Below are 13648 nucleotides of genomic sequence, written 5' to 3'. Positions count from 1 at the left end.
ATCTTTTTTCATTAGTAGCAGTACACACATACTGACACTGCCACTTCTCTCTCAAAACCTTCCATCTTGTGAGTAGCAACTTATTTTTTTTTCAGTTATGTATTATAGCTTAGGCTGTACACACCTCAGTGAAGCTATACATGTTGCAAATGTCAAATGAACTCCCTGATTTGTGTAGGCAAATATACCGTAAGATTCTATAGGGCCCATGCGCGTATAACAAATGGATCCTTGGGGACTTACACCTGTATTTTAGCTGGCAGCATAATTAGATCCCATATGGTTAATGAAATGTAACGTGTCAGTATTTTGTAGGCTGAGATTTGTCACACGGAGGTGTTGGATGTAACACCCACTCTACCAACTGTTCAAGAGTAGAAAAAACAAAATCAGTTAAAAGCCTGTGTGTAAAAGAGAAATAGGAACCAGACTTCAAACTTTCAGTTTTCTAGGCTTCCAATGTCCTCTGTCTTTCTGCCTTCCCAGGGGACGTATGTCAATCAAGGTACTTTTTCTCAATAATGTTTCACAGTATCTGCTCTGAGGGTACAAATCTGTGTGCTGTTGGTAACAGAACATGTACACAAACTACATGTCCATAAGCTTCTCTGCCCTACATGACTAGCAGTGTCCAAGTGTCCCTTACTCTCCAAAGTATTGATCCTCACAACACTTCAATTACACAGTTGAATCACGGGTGTTTGGAGCAAATGCCTCAAAGATACCCATGTGTGCCAATTCTCAGCCTACAAAATGTCAAAACGTTATAAAATCATTAAGCAGGCCCTCTTGCAGATGGCTGGAAGCATGTCCACAGCAGGTTACAGAAGGAGCTGCAGGCACACCCAGTGTAGCTCTGATCTAGCTGGTTATGCTGAGCCACTAGCTGAGATCCTCAGCTCCACAGTGTCATTTCCCATGCTGCACTTGCCAACAGACTGATCAGCTGAAGCACAATACTGCAATGGTACAGCCTCATGCAGACTTGGTGTATCTGAACCAGTCTATCATGAGGCACTGACATGAGCTCTACAGTTTCGTCAGGTCCACGTGGGTAGTCCAGGAGAGCACAGAACTGGGTCTCTGACTTCCACATAAACCATCCCAAACTCCCTGTTCCAATAGCCACTGCACTGTCCTGCTCTCCACACCCAATATTCTCAATTCCTAGTTCTGCTGACTTAATTTGACCCCCACTCCTGACCAGAGCAGTTGAATGGGGCTAGAAGAAGAGGTAGTACTATGTTTCCAGCCCACAGACATAAGCTAAGCAAACAGCAAAGGCAGATCCACAGCACAGAGTTAAGGATGCAATACTCTTCCCTCTCATAGTGCGGCTTAGTGTGGCTCACATGCCATCTCATGTGGATGGAGAGGCTTCGTCATTGGCCTGACATGGACATAAGCAGTCACGCATGACTGAGAGGCTTTTTAGCACCTTGCTTCTGTGTCAGCACCATTTACATGTCACTCCCCTCATAGGGTGGTACCTAAAGGCACCACCTAGTCCTGCCTGGACAGTCTTGAACAGCTCACACAGCACAATCTGTCTGCGTAAACTGTTGGTTTAATACACATGAATAATGCAAAGAGCTGTAATAAAATCAGCTTCGGAGCAGGGAAAGAAAAGGACTATGTTAGCCTGGATCATTCAGACAGTTCTAGTTAACAGGCAAGAGGCCAGAGAGGGAGTGGGAGAAAGGTTACATGGTTGAAGAAACACCCAAATAGGGAATCGTGGAGGAAAAGAGAAACTGGTAAGCCTACAGGTCAAGTAACCTTCAATTTTTCAATAAAACTCTATAACAAACAGGATGTTGCTATCACAATAAAACTTACATTACTTGCTTGAATCTTAGGTAGCTTACCAGAAGGAACTACATTCCTAGACTGTCCCAGTCATTGCATAAATCTGGCTTCTATACAAAATCCATAAGGTTGAGATCCCTGAATGCATGCTGTACCAGATGCTGCATTTTAAGCTATTTAAGCATGCTGACGCTTACGCCTCTGGATTTGGGGGGGTGGGGTGGGGGGTGTTGTGGAATAAATATCTCTCTATAGAAATTCTGTTTGAGTGAACCAAACCTTCAGCCCCATATCCAGTAAGTCATAGACCATCTACACATCCCTTTCTTTCCAATATGCATGGAGATGCCAGAAAAGAAGCAGAGTATCTAAATACCCTGTACAGTGGGCTTTCAAGGGAGAGACGCAAGTCAGAGAGAGAGACCATCTGATCCAGTCTCAACGTTTTTTTAGACCCCTTAAATCTGAGCTTGCCTTCCCCTTTAGGGAAAGAAATAGGTCAGACAAATTGCCTGTCTTTTTGCATATGCATAAAAATGAGCAAGGTAACTTCACATCCCACAGCGCTGTTGGAAGGAAAAAACCCAAAGAAGTCCTTTATATATAACCATGACTGAAGACAGGAGAAGTTTATACTGAAAAGAAAATATACACTCTCTCATATTCTCACTTTGGGCACATATCCTAATCTTTTTGAAAGCTTCTGTTGTTGTGAAAAGGATTTGAATCCTGTATTTTTGTGCAGTAAATATGACAGAAATAGGAAAAACTTACCTATAAAACCCAACCTTAAGTTCTGTTCTATTCATAAAACCAAATGGGCAGGACCTGCAAGTCTTTACTAATTTTCCTCCCTGGATTTCTTTGGAAACCTATGATAAATTTCTCCTCTGAGCTGCAGTCAGCATGGAAGTGGGAAAGGAGCTGAACCTCACTGTTCATTTTCCATCAACAAAAGTCATAGGATCCCTTTCCAAACTTCTGGCTTTTGCTCCTTTTCCATGCCTAAATATAGTTCTGCTCACTTGCTGTCAGGATGCATCTTTGCTGCCTCTTCAAGCACACCTCTGAGATCACAGCCATCTACAAAACGTCCTGCAAGTCAGGGAATGCCCTCAGGAACATGTCAGCATGCTTCCTGACTGCTCACTTGTCTTGCTTACAAAGACAATCTCTGAGGCAACCAGGTGGACAGAAGGTGGATGTACCATGATGTTGGGTTCTTCAAGTGCAACAGATATTTTGTCCAAGCACCCTGTTCCAATGTAATTGAGAATTAAGTTGGGTGTGAAGATTGTTGAAACTAATGAAGGTAAAATAGAGGAAGAATTTCAACTTATCTTTTTCCTTTGAGGCTCTGCTTGCAAATGAAAAACTGTTCTGTTTTTCACTAAATGCCAAATCTGTAAATTGAACAACTGTGATGCTCAAGGCGTTAAGATAAAATAAATGTAGAATTGCTGAACAGTATATAACCAGATTTTTAAAATGAGAACCTGGACTTTAAAACCTGAACTCGAGAAGACATCTGGACTAAGTCTGGATTCTGCAGGTGAAAGAGCCTTAAAAACAGTATGCTACTTTGATGGCCTTTATTTTAGCCAGGGCTCAATCTGCATTGGTTGATAGCCATGGAAAACAATTTCCTGCCTAACTGAAAACTGAAGAAGTAAATGGAGTACCAGTTCCCCTAAAATGGAGCAAAATAGGGTATGTGCTCTTAAAAAAAAAAATGGATTTGACAAAACTGTAAATGTTTATACAAGATTTATAAGAATAACTTAGCATCTGGAAATCGACTCTGTCTTTACAGGAAGGCCTTAAGTAAAGACACTCTGTGTGTATCTTCATATAAAACATGTTTTAGCCCTAGCAATAACTACCAATGACTAGGTGTCATTTTATTACCTATCTTACATAGCAAAATTAAGATATGAAGAATAGACTTCTGTAATTTCAACATGAACATGTTATGTGACTCTGCCAGGCTAGATCAGCTGTAGTTCATATATAGTTGCCTAAATCTTTATGCACTCCAAAATAACAATGTTGGACAACTGGTTCATCTGCTGTAATATCCTGTTCACAAAAAAAAATTTGCACAGAGGTAAGGTAACTTCCTAGATCCTAGATCCTGATCCTAGACCTCTCACTACAATTTTGCACCTTTGTTTTGGTGGTACCTCTACTTATCTTCCTCCTAATGCCTGCAACATCATCTAGGAAGTTAGAAAAAATCTATTTTGGAAGAAAAGGTAAAAAAAAATCAAATCAAACCCTAGTTAAGGACAAATAAGAAGCATTTGTCTAGATCACAATAGACTGAAGAACAGATAATTTTCCTCATCTTCCCACTGTTCTCAACAGTTAGGAATTTTGGCCATGGGATTCATTCAGTGTGCTGGTTTACCAGTCACTCCAGTTATTATCTTGCCAGCTTGTCCAGTACATATTGCACTTTGAGCAATAGACCTTCCCTATGGATTGTTTGTCTGCCCTTTGACAAGGTAATTGATTTTATGTGGAGGTTTCCACATATAACACCTGGATCATGTGTCTGGTCAGCCATAAATGTTACCAGACACTTCCATAAAACAAACAAACAAAAAAATCAAACCCCTCAATTAGAGGAAATCTTGGTTTTTTTCCAGTCAGCTTATTTAGAGTGATGAGTTAAATTACGTTAGTTTAAAACCAAGGCTTTAATTTATGAATGCGATTGTCTCAAAATTCCATTGCCAAAGTAGATGGTAACTGTTTTGTTAATAACCTTCCCAATCACTTCTTTAATGTATACTCATACAATGTATTTATGTATAATCCTCTGCATTACAGCATGGTATGCCTCCACATCATCAGAGCTTGCAATCAGATTTTAGTAAGACTGATCCAATGTTATCTTCTATCCAGTGGCCTCCAAATTAAATTAAAGCAAAGTCTGTAATTTTTGACTCACCTCCAAGATCACCGTCTCCTGCATGATTCAAGAATCAGCTAGTCAGAACTGCTTTAGGAAAGACTGAAAAGTTTAAAAGATCCAGCACAGGCCTTTTGCCTTTCTTGGCTTTCAAAGAAAGCACAAGCTAGGTCTTGTAAGTACAGGAAATAATCCTTCATTTATGCAACAATGTACATATCTATTCTGATTCTTAACTATACAGGAACTTTCCAGTTTTGAAGCAACATTAGTTTAACTTCTGCACTATTAAGCTCCCTACAATATGTTTTTGATGCATAAAGACACTGACAAGTACAGGGCATCTTCCTCTTCCTCGTTTATGTAGGAAAAATGACTTCACAAATTCATTATTTAAATTTTCTGTCACTAGGTAGCATGCATGGAGAAAGAAAAACCTGTGGTTTCAAGAATAAGAAAGAAAAGTAATACTGCCGATACAGAAATACCAAAAAATAATTAGAAATAATGAATAATGGGACCTGGTTCATCAGCCTCTCCTTAATTATTGGATTAATGAGATGACAATCTATCAAAAAATGGTCAATTTGTATACAGGATTGCTGTTATAGAAGACGTGCCAAATAAAATGGTGTGTGTGGGGGTAACCTTTCAGCTCTTCCCTGAGTAAAACACCTTTTACCAAAACTGTCAAGGAACATTACAGAATCACAGAATCATCTAGGTTGGAAAGGACCTTGAAAATAATTTAGTCCAACTGCAATTAATACTTGTGCAAAAATTTTAAAAGTTGACACCTTTTTGAATGAAGTTTCCATTTGACTTATAAAGTTACCTTTTACCAACTCTTTTAATATAACCACAAGACAAGCAGTTTATTTTGACCGACATAAATTCTATCATAGCTTTTGTTCACTAAAAAATGCCATTATTTTGGCTGTCAATTCTGAGTTGGAGTAAAAAGTACTTCAGGACTTTTTTTCTTTCTTTTTTTTTTTTTGTTTAATTCTATGGAACATCTGTTTTCCAGTCAAGTCTATAGCATGTATTCTTTCATCCCAAAGATAATATCATCAAGATATCCAGGAAAGTGAACCACTGTCACTACCCATGGCTATCTGATAGTATATATTAGAAGGACCATCTTTCATAAAACTGATCTGACCCAGCAAGCACGGTGCAGTGAAACCTTGTTTCCTGAAAGATTTCCATATCTCATCAACTTGACAGACCCCTCCCTGATTGGAGATTTGCACCCTGCGGGTGAGGACAAGAACTGTGTAATTTCCAGGACTAAGGAAAAAGACAAATTTAAGATGAAGCTGGAGGATGCTGGACCCCCACTGTCTCTTCTCAATGAAAGAAAGTTTTATGACACTGCAACTTTCACTGAGTAGCTATAGAGCTTAACTGAAGGAAAAAGTGACTTCAAACACTTCACACCAAAAGAAATGAAGCAAAGTAGTATTTGGAAGATCCAAATGTCCTGGTTTTAGCTATGTCCACCCTATATCAGTCTTTTCAAAGTGACTTTTAAAAAACTTTAGAAGAGTACACCTCCTTGCTCACCTTCCCTTTGTTGTCTCATGGTATTTCCCCAAACAATCTTCATCCCCATTAAACTCCAGAGTATACCCATAATTTTGTATTTTTCTGCCACTCAGGATACTTCACAATGGGTATGTCTGGCCAGATCAGTCTGCCAGCAGTGTTAAAGTGCTGTCCGGTTACTGTCACTGCAGAACAAAGTAAATATTAACTTGATGTTACTTCCATTTTCTATCTCAATATTTCCAACTGATTGATAGTATTTGCTCACTTTTCACAATTGTGATGCTAGGGTAAATACTTGAAATTGGCAGAAAAAAAAATGGAAAAATAAAGAGCTGCCTCTGTTATACAAGTCAACATTCAATAAAAATAAGCAAACACCTCAACAGGATAGGACTGAAACTGGGCATTTCCTTTTCCCATATTTTCTTTCAGAAAATAGATTTTTTTTTATTTTTGCTACATGATCAGTGTGATTGAGAGTATATCAAATAGTGATCATCTCAATCTCAACTTTTATGTTTGAAACAGTTTAAAAGTCTCAAAAAATAATTAAAATATACGTACTTAAAAAAAAAACCAAACCAAACCAAAACAAAACAAAAAACCCCCCACAAAACAGAAGTAATTCTTTTACCTAAGAGCAAAAATAAAACTTTACTGAAATAAAACATTATCCAGTCTTTAGGAAGGATATTCTTCAATTTTCAGAAATAGATTTTTAGAAAAAAAATTCTGTTTGAAATTGAAAATATTTTTATAGACTATCAATGACCTTTCTTGTAATTCTTCTATGTGTTTTTTTCTGCATATAAAGCATGAAAAAAAAACCTATGTTTAAAATAAAATTAATCTAATTTCCAATTATATTATTTTGTGAAAATAATATTTTTGATCATGATACAGTTTTTGTATCTAAAGGAGAAATCTAGAGTCTGAAAGACAATCTCCACAATGTCATATAAGTACAATTTGTTCCAAGCAGCAGGTTTAAGGTCAACTTGTTGCAGGTTTTTCGTTCATTTCTTCATCCTGTTCTCACAGACTATGACTAATTTTCATTTTGCTTTTTACTTTGTAGCAAAGGATGTAGGCAAAAAATAGGCTTGTAACCAGGCACATTTGAACAAATATGAAAGTAAATGTGTGAAATAACCCTTATCTGCAGGAAAAAAGTTCTGCTTTTGTTATGCTTGCTTGAGTGCTAAGAAAATTAATGTGAACCTCCTCTTCATATGCACTTATGATAAATTTAAATGGAGGAAAGTGATATTAAACAGAGAGGACTTTGAGAATGGGTTAGATCCAATTTTTACCTGCAAAGCTGTCTAAAGAAAATATTAACTAAGTGGCTTTTTTCTTAAGCCTGTGTTCAAAAGTAAATCACACCTTTTACATAATGGAGAAAAATTTATCCCTTGCCACCCCCAATAAATTTGGACTATTGTATTTCAATTGTACCCCTATGCAGTTCTGTTTTTCCAGCGTATATCACCTCTTCACTCCATTCAGAGTGGCACAATAAATGGTTTCCAATGGCAATGAAAATTGCCTTTCAAATTATTAATTCATTTGGCTCCAGGCAAATTTTAAACAGACACTCAAGGATTGACCTTGTTTCTAAGAAGGCCTGATCCAAATGTCAGTCTACTCAACGGGGGAGTATTGACTTCAAATGGGATTTCAATGAGGGCTTCAAACTGAAATTATGGGAGAAGAGAAAATTGTATATATTTTTCTCTGATCTTTCAAAAAAATCAAGGAATGGTTTCATACGGGAAATGAGGTAAACAGAGAGTTCTTTGTCTCTTGTGGCAGATAGCCAGCTTCTCCCTGGTTTCCTCAACCATTTCCAATTAGTTGTGGTGCCAAGTGGTTAAGCAAGAAAAGACTGAGACAAAATGCCAGGGGTGCTTGAGCTACATGGCCCATTTGCATGCCAACCATCAGCACCCAAAATCCAAATACAGGCACAAATTTTCCCCTCTACACCCATCTACAAGCATTACTTTTTCTGGCTGTGGACAACTGTTACATGAGCTAAAAAAGATCCTTAATGTGCTCCGAGAAATTGTGGGACTAAACCAGGGGGCTTCTCTCTACTGAGCTACTTTGCCTCATAGAGAAGCATAAACTGAATTCTTGACTGCATTATTGACTGCTGTCTCTCTATAGAGTTGGTTTAAGAAGTGAAAGTTGATTTAAGTTTGACGAAAGTTTTTTTAAGCTATGCTCCTATCACATTGGTGGAAATAAACATCCATAAGAACAGCTGAAAGAATTAGATGAATATGCAAACTTCAAATAAAATGATCTCCATCACGTCCTTCATGCCTGTTGTAGCAATCCATAAAGTTAGAGGCACTTGCTTCAGGCTTTAAGTGTTAGGCCTGCAGTACAAGGAGTTTCTCATCACATTTTCCATCTTTGCCTGCTAACTCCTACCTCCCCACCATGCAGTGTTAACATGTCTCTTTGTGGGGCCACAGTATGACCTGGATTCCAGAACAAATTCATTTTTTTAAAAAAGTTCCCTGATGGTGGGTGAAAAAGATTTATTTTAAATCCAAATTGTTTCAGAGTAGAGCCCCACAAACCATTAAATGTAAAGAACGATCTGAGGAGTGGAGAAAATTAATGAAGACAGTGGCAAATATAATTCCTGACAGAGCTGAGCAAGGGGAGTTGCAACCTAAGACTAGCTAAGAATTGCCAATATTTCTGACTGGCACATGTAAAATACAGCACAGTAAGTGGAGATGACTTGCTTTATGATAAATATCCATCATTTGTTACTCATATTTCCTATTAATTGGGTTGCAGAAACTTCCTCCTTAAAATTACAAGAGCTCTACTGACAAAAGTGCTTGCTACCTCCTCATTGTTAGGAAATTATTTCCTCTTAGTGGTTATTTGTACACCTGAAGGCATCACCTCGATTATATCATGATGCTAAATGTCAAAAGAGCAAAGCTTACGAGAACCTTTCAAGATTTTTGTGTATTTTAAATCTGGAAGTCTTGAATAAGGATTTAACAAAACAACTTCAGGTCAACCTCCCAAAATATTAATGTTCTTCAGACACAGAATATTAGTAAGTGCAGAAGGAACAATTCAAACAAAACTCTACTGACTTAATGTCAGGCTTTTTTAATACTAGACCAAAAAGAGAAGCTGAGTGTTTCATCTGCTGATGAAACTACCAAAGCAATGAAACAACAAAGCTTTTTTGCCTCTTCTTTTCTTCCCATCCACTTTTGAAAGAGGGGATCCTCCCTCTCCTTGCAAATTCTTCCCAGAAGCCAGATATCATATTTCAGAAGAGTCTGGCTAATGTATGAAGGTTAGCTAAAGATAATGAATGCAGATGACCAGAATTACGGAGGTGCTGAAAGAAGGACCAGTCTTAATGGGTGGGCAAGATCCTAGCTTGATAAAAATTGCAGGGAGTGGGATTCAACAACTTATTATTTTTTAATTTTTAAATAATACCTATAAATGTAGGACACTGAGTAGAGGGTCATATTCATAATGTTCACAAGTAAACCTATACTATAGTAAAATGAAAAATAATTTAAAAATAAAAATAATTTAAATAAAAAATATCTCTTTTACTTATTTACTCAATTCCTTTTCTTTAGCATTCATCTATAGGATTTTTTAATAGTGTTTTTTAAAAATCTTTCTGTTACTGGAAGGGGTAACATCAGCCATGATTTTTGGAAAGTACTCAGAACATCAAACATTGTCATGTTTCAGAGAAATATCTTGACCAGTTAGTATCTTCTACTTCATTATAAATACCATATTTTTTATCGTTGTAAAACTTTTATGTGGTGTTATTTAACTGGAGAACATATTCATCATCATGCCCAGACTATGCAAATAAATGACAGGATCGTAATGTTCATTCACTGAAGTCCAGAGTTATATTGCTGTAAATATGTTATGAAAGATATGACGCCTCAGGTATTAACAATGTACCGCCTATCTTGCCCACTTTAATACAGGCAGAAGTAGGCACATGTTGTACTAGATATATCATTCATCATTTATCCTTCTTCACACTCAGCTTCTCTATCATTTACAACTCTTGTCTTGCCCATAGCAGCTACCTCCAACTTCAGCCCTTGTGTCCCTATTCCCTTCTTTCCAATGCACAGTGCAAAGTTCCTCTGCCATAAGATTAACATGCCATATGTTACCATCTGCTCCAAACAAGAGTGTCCATGGGAAGTGGTAAAAGTAAGTATTCTCACTCTGTGCAGAATCAGACCTTGATATAAGCTTGACAATTCCCACACTGAATATATAAGCATCTCCGCTCAATAAGCAGAGGTGTAAAAGTTGTTCATAGCAAAAATTAGACGAGTCATCAAAAGTAGACAGGATATAAAATCTTATGCTAATTATGATGTATCAGTGGCATTATTTTTGACTTTGGTGCTATTCATATGTATTTGTGAAGCGAAGGCTGCACACCAAGCAATGCCAAAGGCATCAGCTGGCACAGAATACCTTCATTCCATGATGTGACATAGAGTGATTTATACACTGTTATATTACACTGCTAATATATTCATGAGTCCTCATACAAAAGAGCCTGCAGTTATTTACCAGCTTTTATTATCATGATGGAAATATGATTGTAACAATCTGAATGCAAGTTCTAACTTTTTTTTTTTTTTTTTTTAAATACTGCAGAACGGACTGTCTACATATCTGTAGGAGGAAAAAGATGTCTACATACTAGCATTGGACCAGCATCTCCCCAAAAAGATTTTTGAATCGTATAAAGTCTGCTAGAGAAGCATACTCAGTGTGTGGGAAGGACAATCTGTGTTCTATTGGTTGTAATAAAGCCAGCAGCATCTGCTGCTGTTCAGCAATGTCACCACCACTACTCAATCTCTTAATAATATTTTTCATTCCCAGATCATATTCTGAGCCTTCCATTTGGCATTTGTCTGTTTGAACAGAGGCGACCCGGTAAGATCCTATCATTCACCACAGAACCTAATTCCAGAAAACTCATTAAATGGTGGTGTCATTAGACAAAGGCTGGTGAAACCTGCTCTTAAGGCAGTATGAAATTTTAGTTATTTGCAGCAAGATGAACCCATCTTGAACTCTGTCAATACAAGGAATAACGAAATCAGGTAAGCTTTTCCATAACATTTTCTTTTAATTATATATTCATCTGAACACTGGGTAAAAAGTTTAAGCTATAACTCAATAAAATGAGGAAATCAACTTAGCACATAGATTTTTTTGGACACCTGATGGAGCAAAAATGTGTCAAGAAGATTAGAAGAGAATTCTCTTCTTCACTCTTGAAACCAATGGACAGACACAAAGCAAGAAGTGGGTGAGATACTCCATGGACTACTATAAAAAGGGTAGAAACAGTTCTGATGTCAAGAAGCAGGGACAACTTGTATTCATATATTAGACAGAATTATGTGTTTTCTAGTAGTCATGCCTTTGTGCCTCAGATATTAAGCAGGAACACATTTTGACTCAGCTACAGTTTCAAATGATGGTTTAGTTCCCTTCGGCATGAGGAACACCAGACGCTTTCCCTTATCTCCTTACCCGTTGATACTAATATAGTCAAAATGGTTATTCTACAAAAATACGCTGTTTGGTAGATAAAGTAAAATAAATTAATGCTGACTAAATTAAATTAAGGTTACTTAGGAGACTCCAGACTAAGCACTTCTAATGACAAGTTGCCCTAGAGCACACACAGTTCTGTATTTCAAACTTGGTTTTCAGCCATTATCAACATGATGTTACTTCAGCCCCGTAGAGAATGTGAAGATATTTTTAAGTAAAAGTCTATACTGTTGACAACTGACTGGCAAAAGCCCAATAACATCGAACTATTATCATCTATCTATTAGACCTCAACAAAGTACTTCGAAGGCATTCTTATATGGAAAAAAAAATAACTTCTTACCTTCGGTATGTACAGCAGAAACATAGGTCCAGTTATAGCGCTTGACAATGTCCACCATAGCCCGTGCTTGCTGTGCATCAGATGGCACAACTCTCATAAAATACTTGAACAGAGTTTTGTCACTTAGGTCCATGCTTGTGGCAGAATAAGCAATCTGAGGTATATTGAAAAGCTGCAACAAGTTCTGGACCTGGATAGCAACTGAGCTAGAGCCAGGTCCAATAACACCAACGATGGGTTTCTTGGAGCGGAAAGACGATGATGATCCATCCACACATCGCACCATCCCTTCTTCTTCTTCTGATGAAATTAGAGAGTCCCTTATAAACTCAATGCTCTGCTCCAGAGCCACAGCAGAATGCCAGCAGGAGTCCCTTATTTCACATCCTAGTGTTATATTTGGCAACAGTGTGGGGTCCAAATTAATTCTGTCAAGGGTATGTAGCATTGCCTCCACTCTCTGAATGCCATACTGCTCTCTTACCTCTCCACATTTCCTCTCATGAACCTTGTCAACAGTTGGTTGATGATGGACAGAGAATAGAGCTCCAATGATAATATCACCAGGCATGTGTGCAACCACCCTCCTTTCATTGGCCTGTGCTGAAACCAAAAGCCCAAAGTTCCCACAGACATCTTCCTTCAATAGCAGGATTGCAAGGAACAGCAAAAGGACCATTTTAGGGAATGGTTTAGGCTGGTAGAGACAACATGATGTAACAAAATTGGAGAGCTGGTGAAAAGCAGTTATCAAATCTTTTGGATCAAAGGAGCGCTATGCTGATGGTTAACCAGGAGTTTGCATGTATTCTCTAAGGAGTCACCATCATCTCCGAGTGGACAGCTATGCAGAGCTGCACATGGGATCATAATCCTCATAACCTTCAAAAATGAATAAATAAGAGAAAGAACTTTAAAATTAGTCATAAAATCAGCTTCGTAATCTGTTCTAAAGTTGCATCTATTCCTACTGCTGTCAGTGACTATAATACATTTTCTTCTATATACACTCACTTCCATCATTTTTGAGCTGGAAAACTTAATTTTACTTCAGTGTTTCACAATCTTAGGCTTGTACCTCTCCTGGTATCAATCAGTGTCTTTCATTTTGACACTGTTGTTTAAAAATTCTTTTTGGAAATGTTTTCAAAACCACAAAAGATGGACAAGTATTTAATTACATAGAAGAAAGATGTTGTCTTTTCTAATGTTCAAAAACAACTCCCTTTACTTTCAGACACTTTCTAAGCATGTTACACTGCTGTACCTTGGGTTGTATTTGTTTTCAGCAGTGAATTTTTCAGCAGAGGAACAACAATTTTAAAACAGCAGAACAGTGAAATTCATTTAATCATTTTATATCCTTAAATCAAAAATCACTAATAAGCAATTCATCAAATCCTGGTACT

General features: G+C 37.5%; 1 protein-coding gene across 3 annotated transcripts in view; it reads right to left on the bottom strand.

Annotated features, from left to right (window-relative positions):
- The window catches only part of GRM5 (glutamate metabotropic receptor 5), a 277466-nt gene extending 264548 nt beyond the window's left edge, over positions 1-12918 (bottom strand). For all 3 annotated transcript variants that reach the window (XM_074917515.1, XM_074917523.1, XM_074917533.1), the window contains exon 1: positions 12240-12918. In XM_074917515.1, the coding sequence (XP_074773616.1) occupies positions 12240-12918 (679 nt within the window). The remainder of the gene's footprint in view (positions 1-12239) is intronic.
- Between the last annotated feature and the right edge of the window lie 730 nt (positions 12919-13648).

This window comes from Athene noctua, chromosome 1 (assembly GCF_965140245.1).
Source record: "Athene noctua chromosome 1, bAthNoc1.hap1.1, whole genome shotgun sequence".
In the NCBI taxonomy this organism is placed as follows: domain Eukaryota; kingdom Metazoa; phylum Chordata; class Aves; order Strigiformes; family Strigidae; genus Athene; species Athene noctua.
This window is presented reverse-complemented; position numbering and strand designations above follow the sequence as displayed.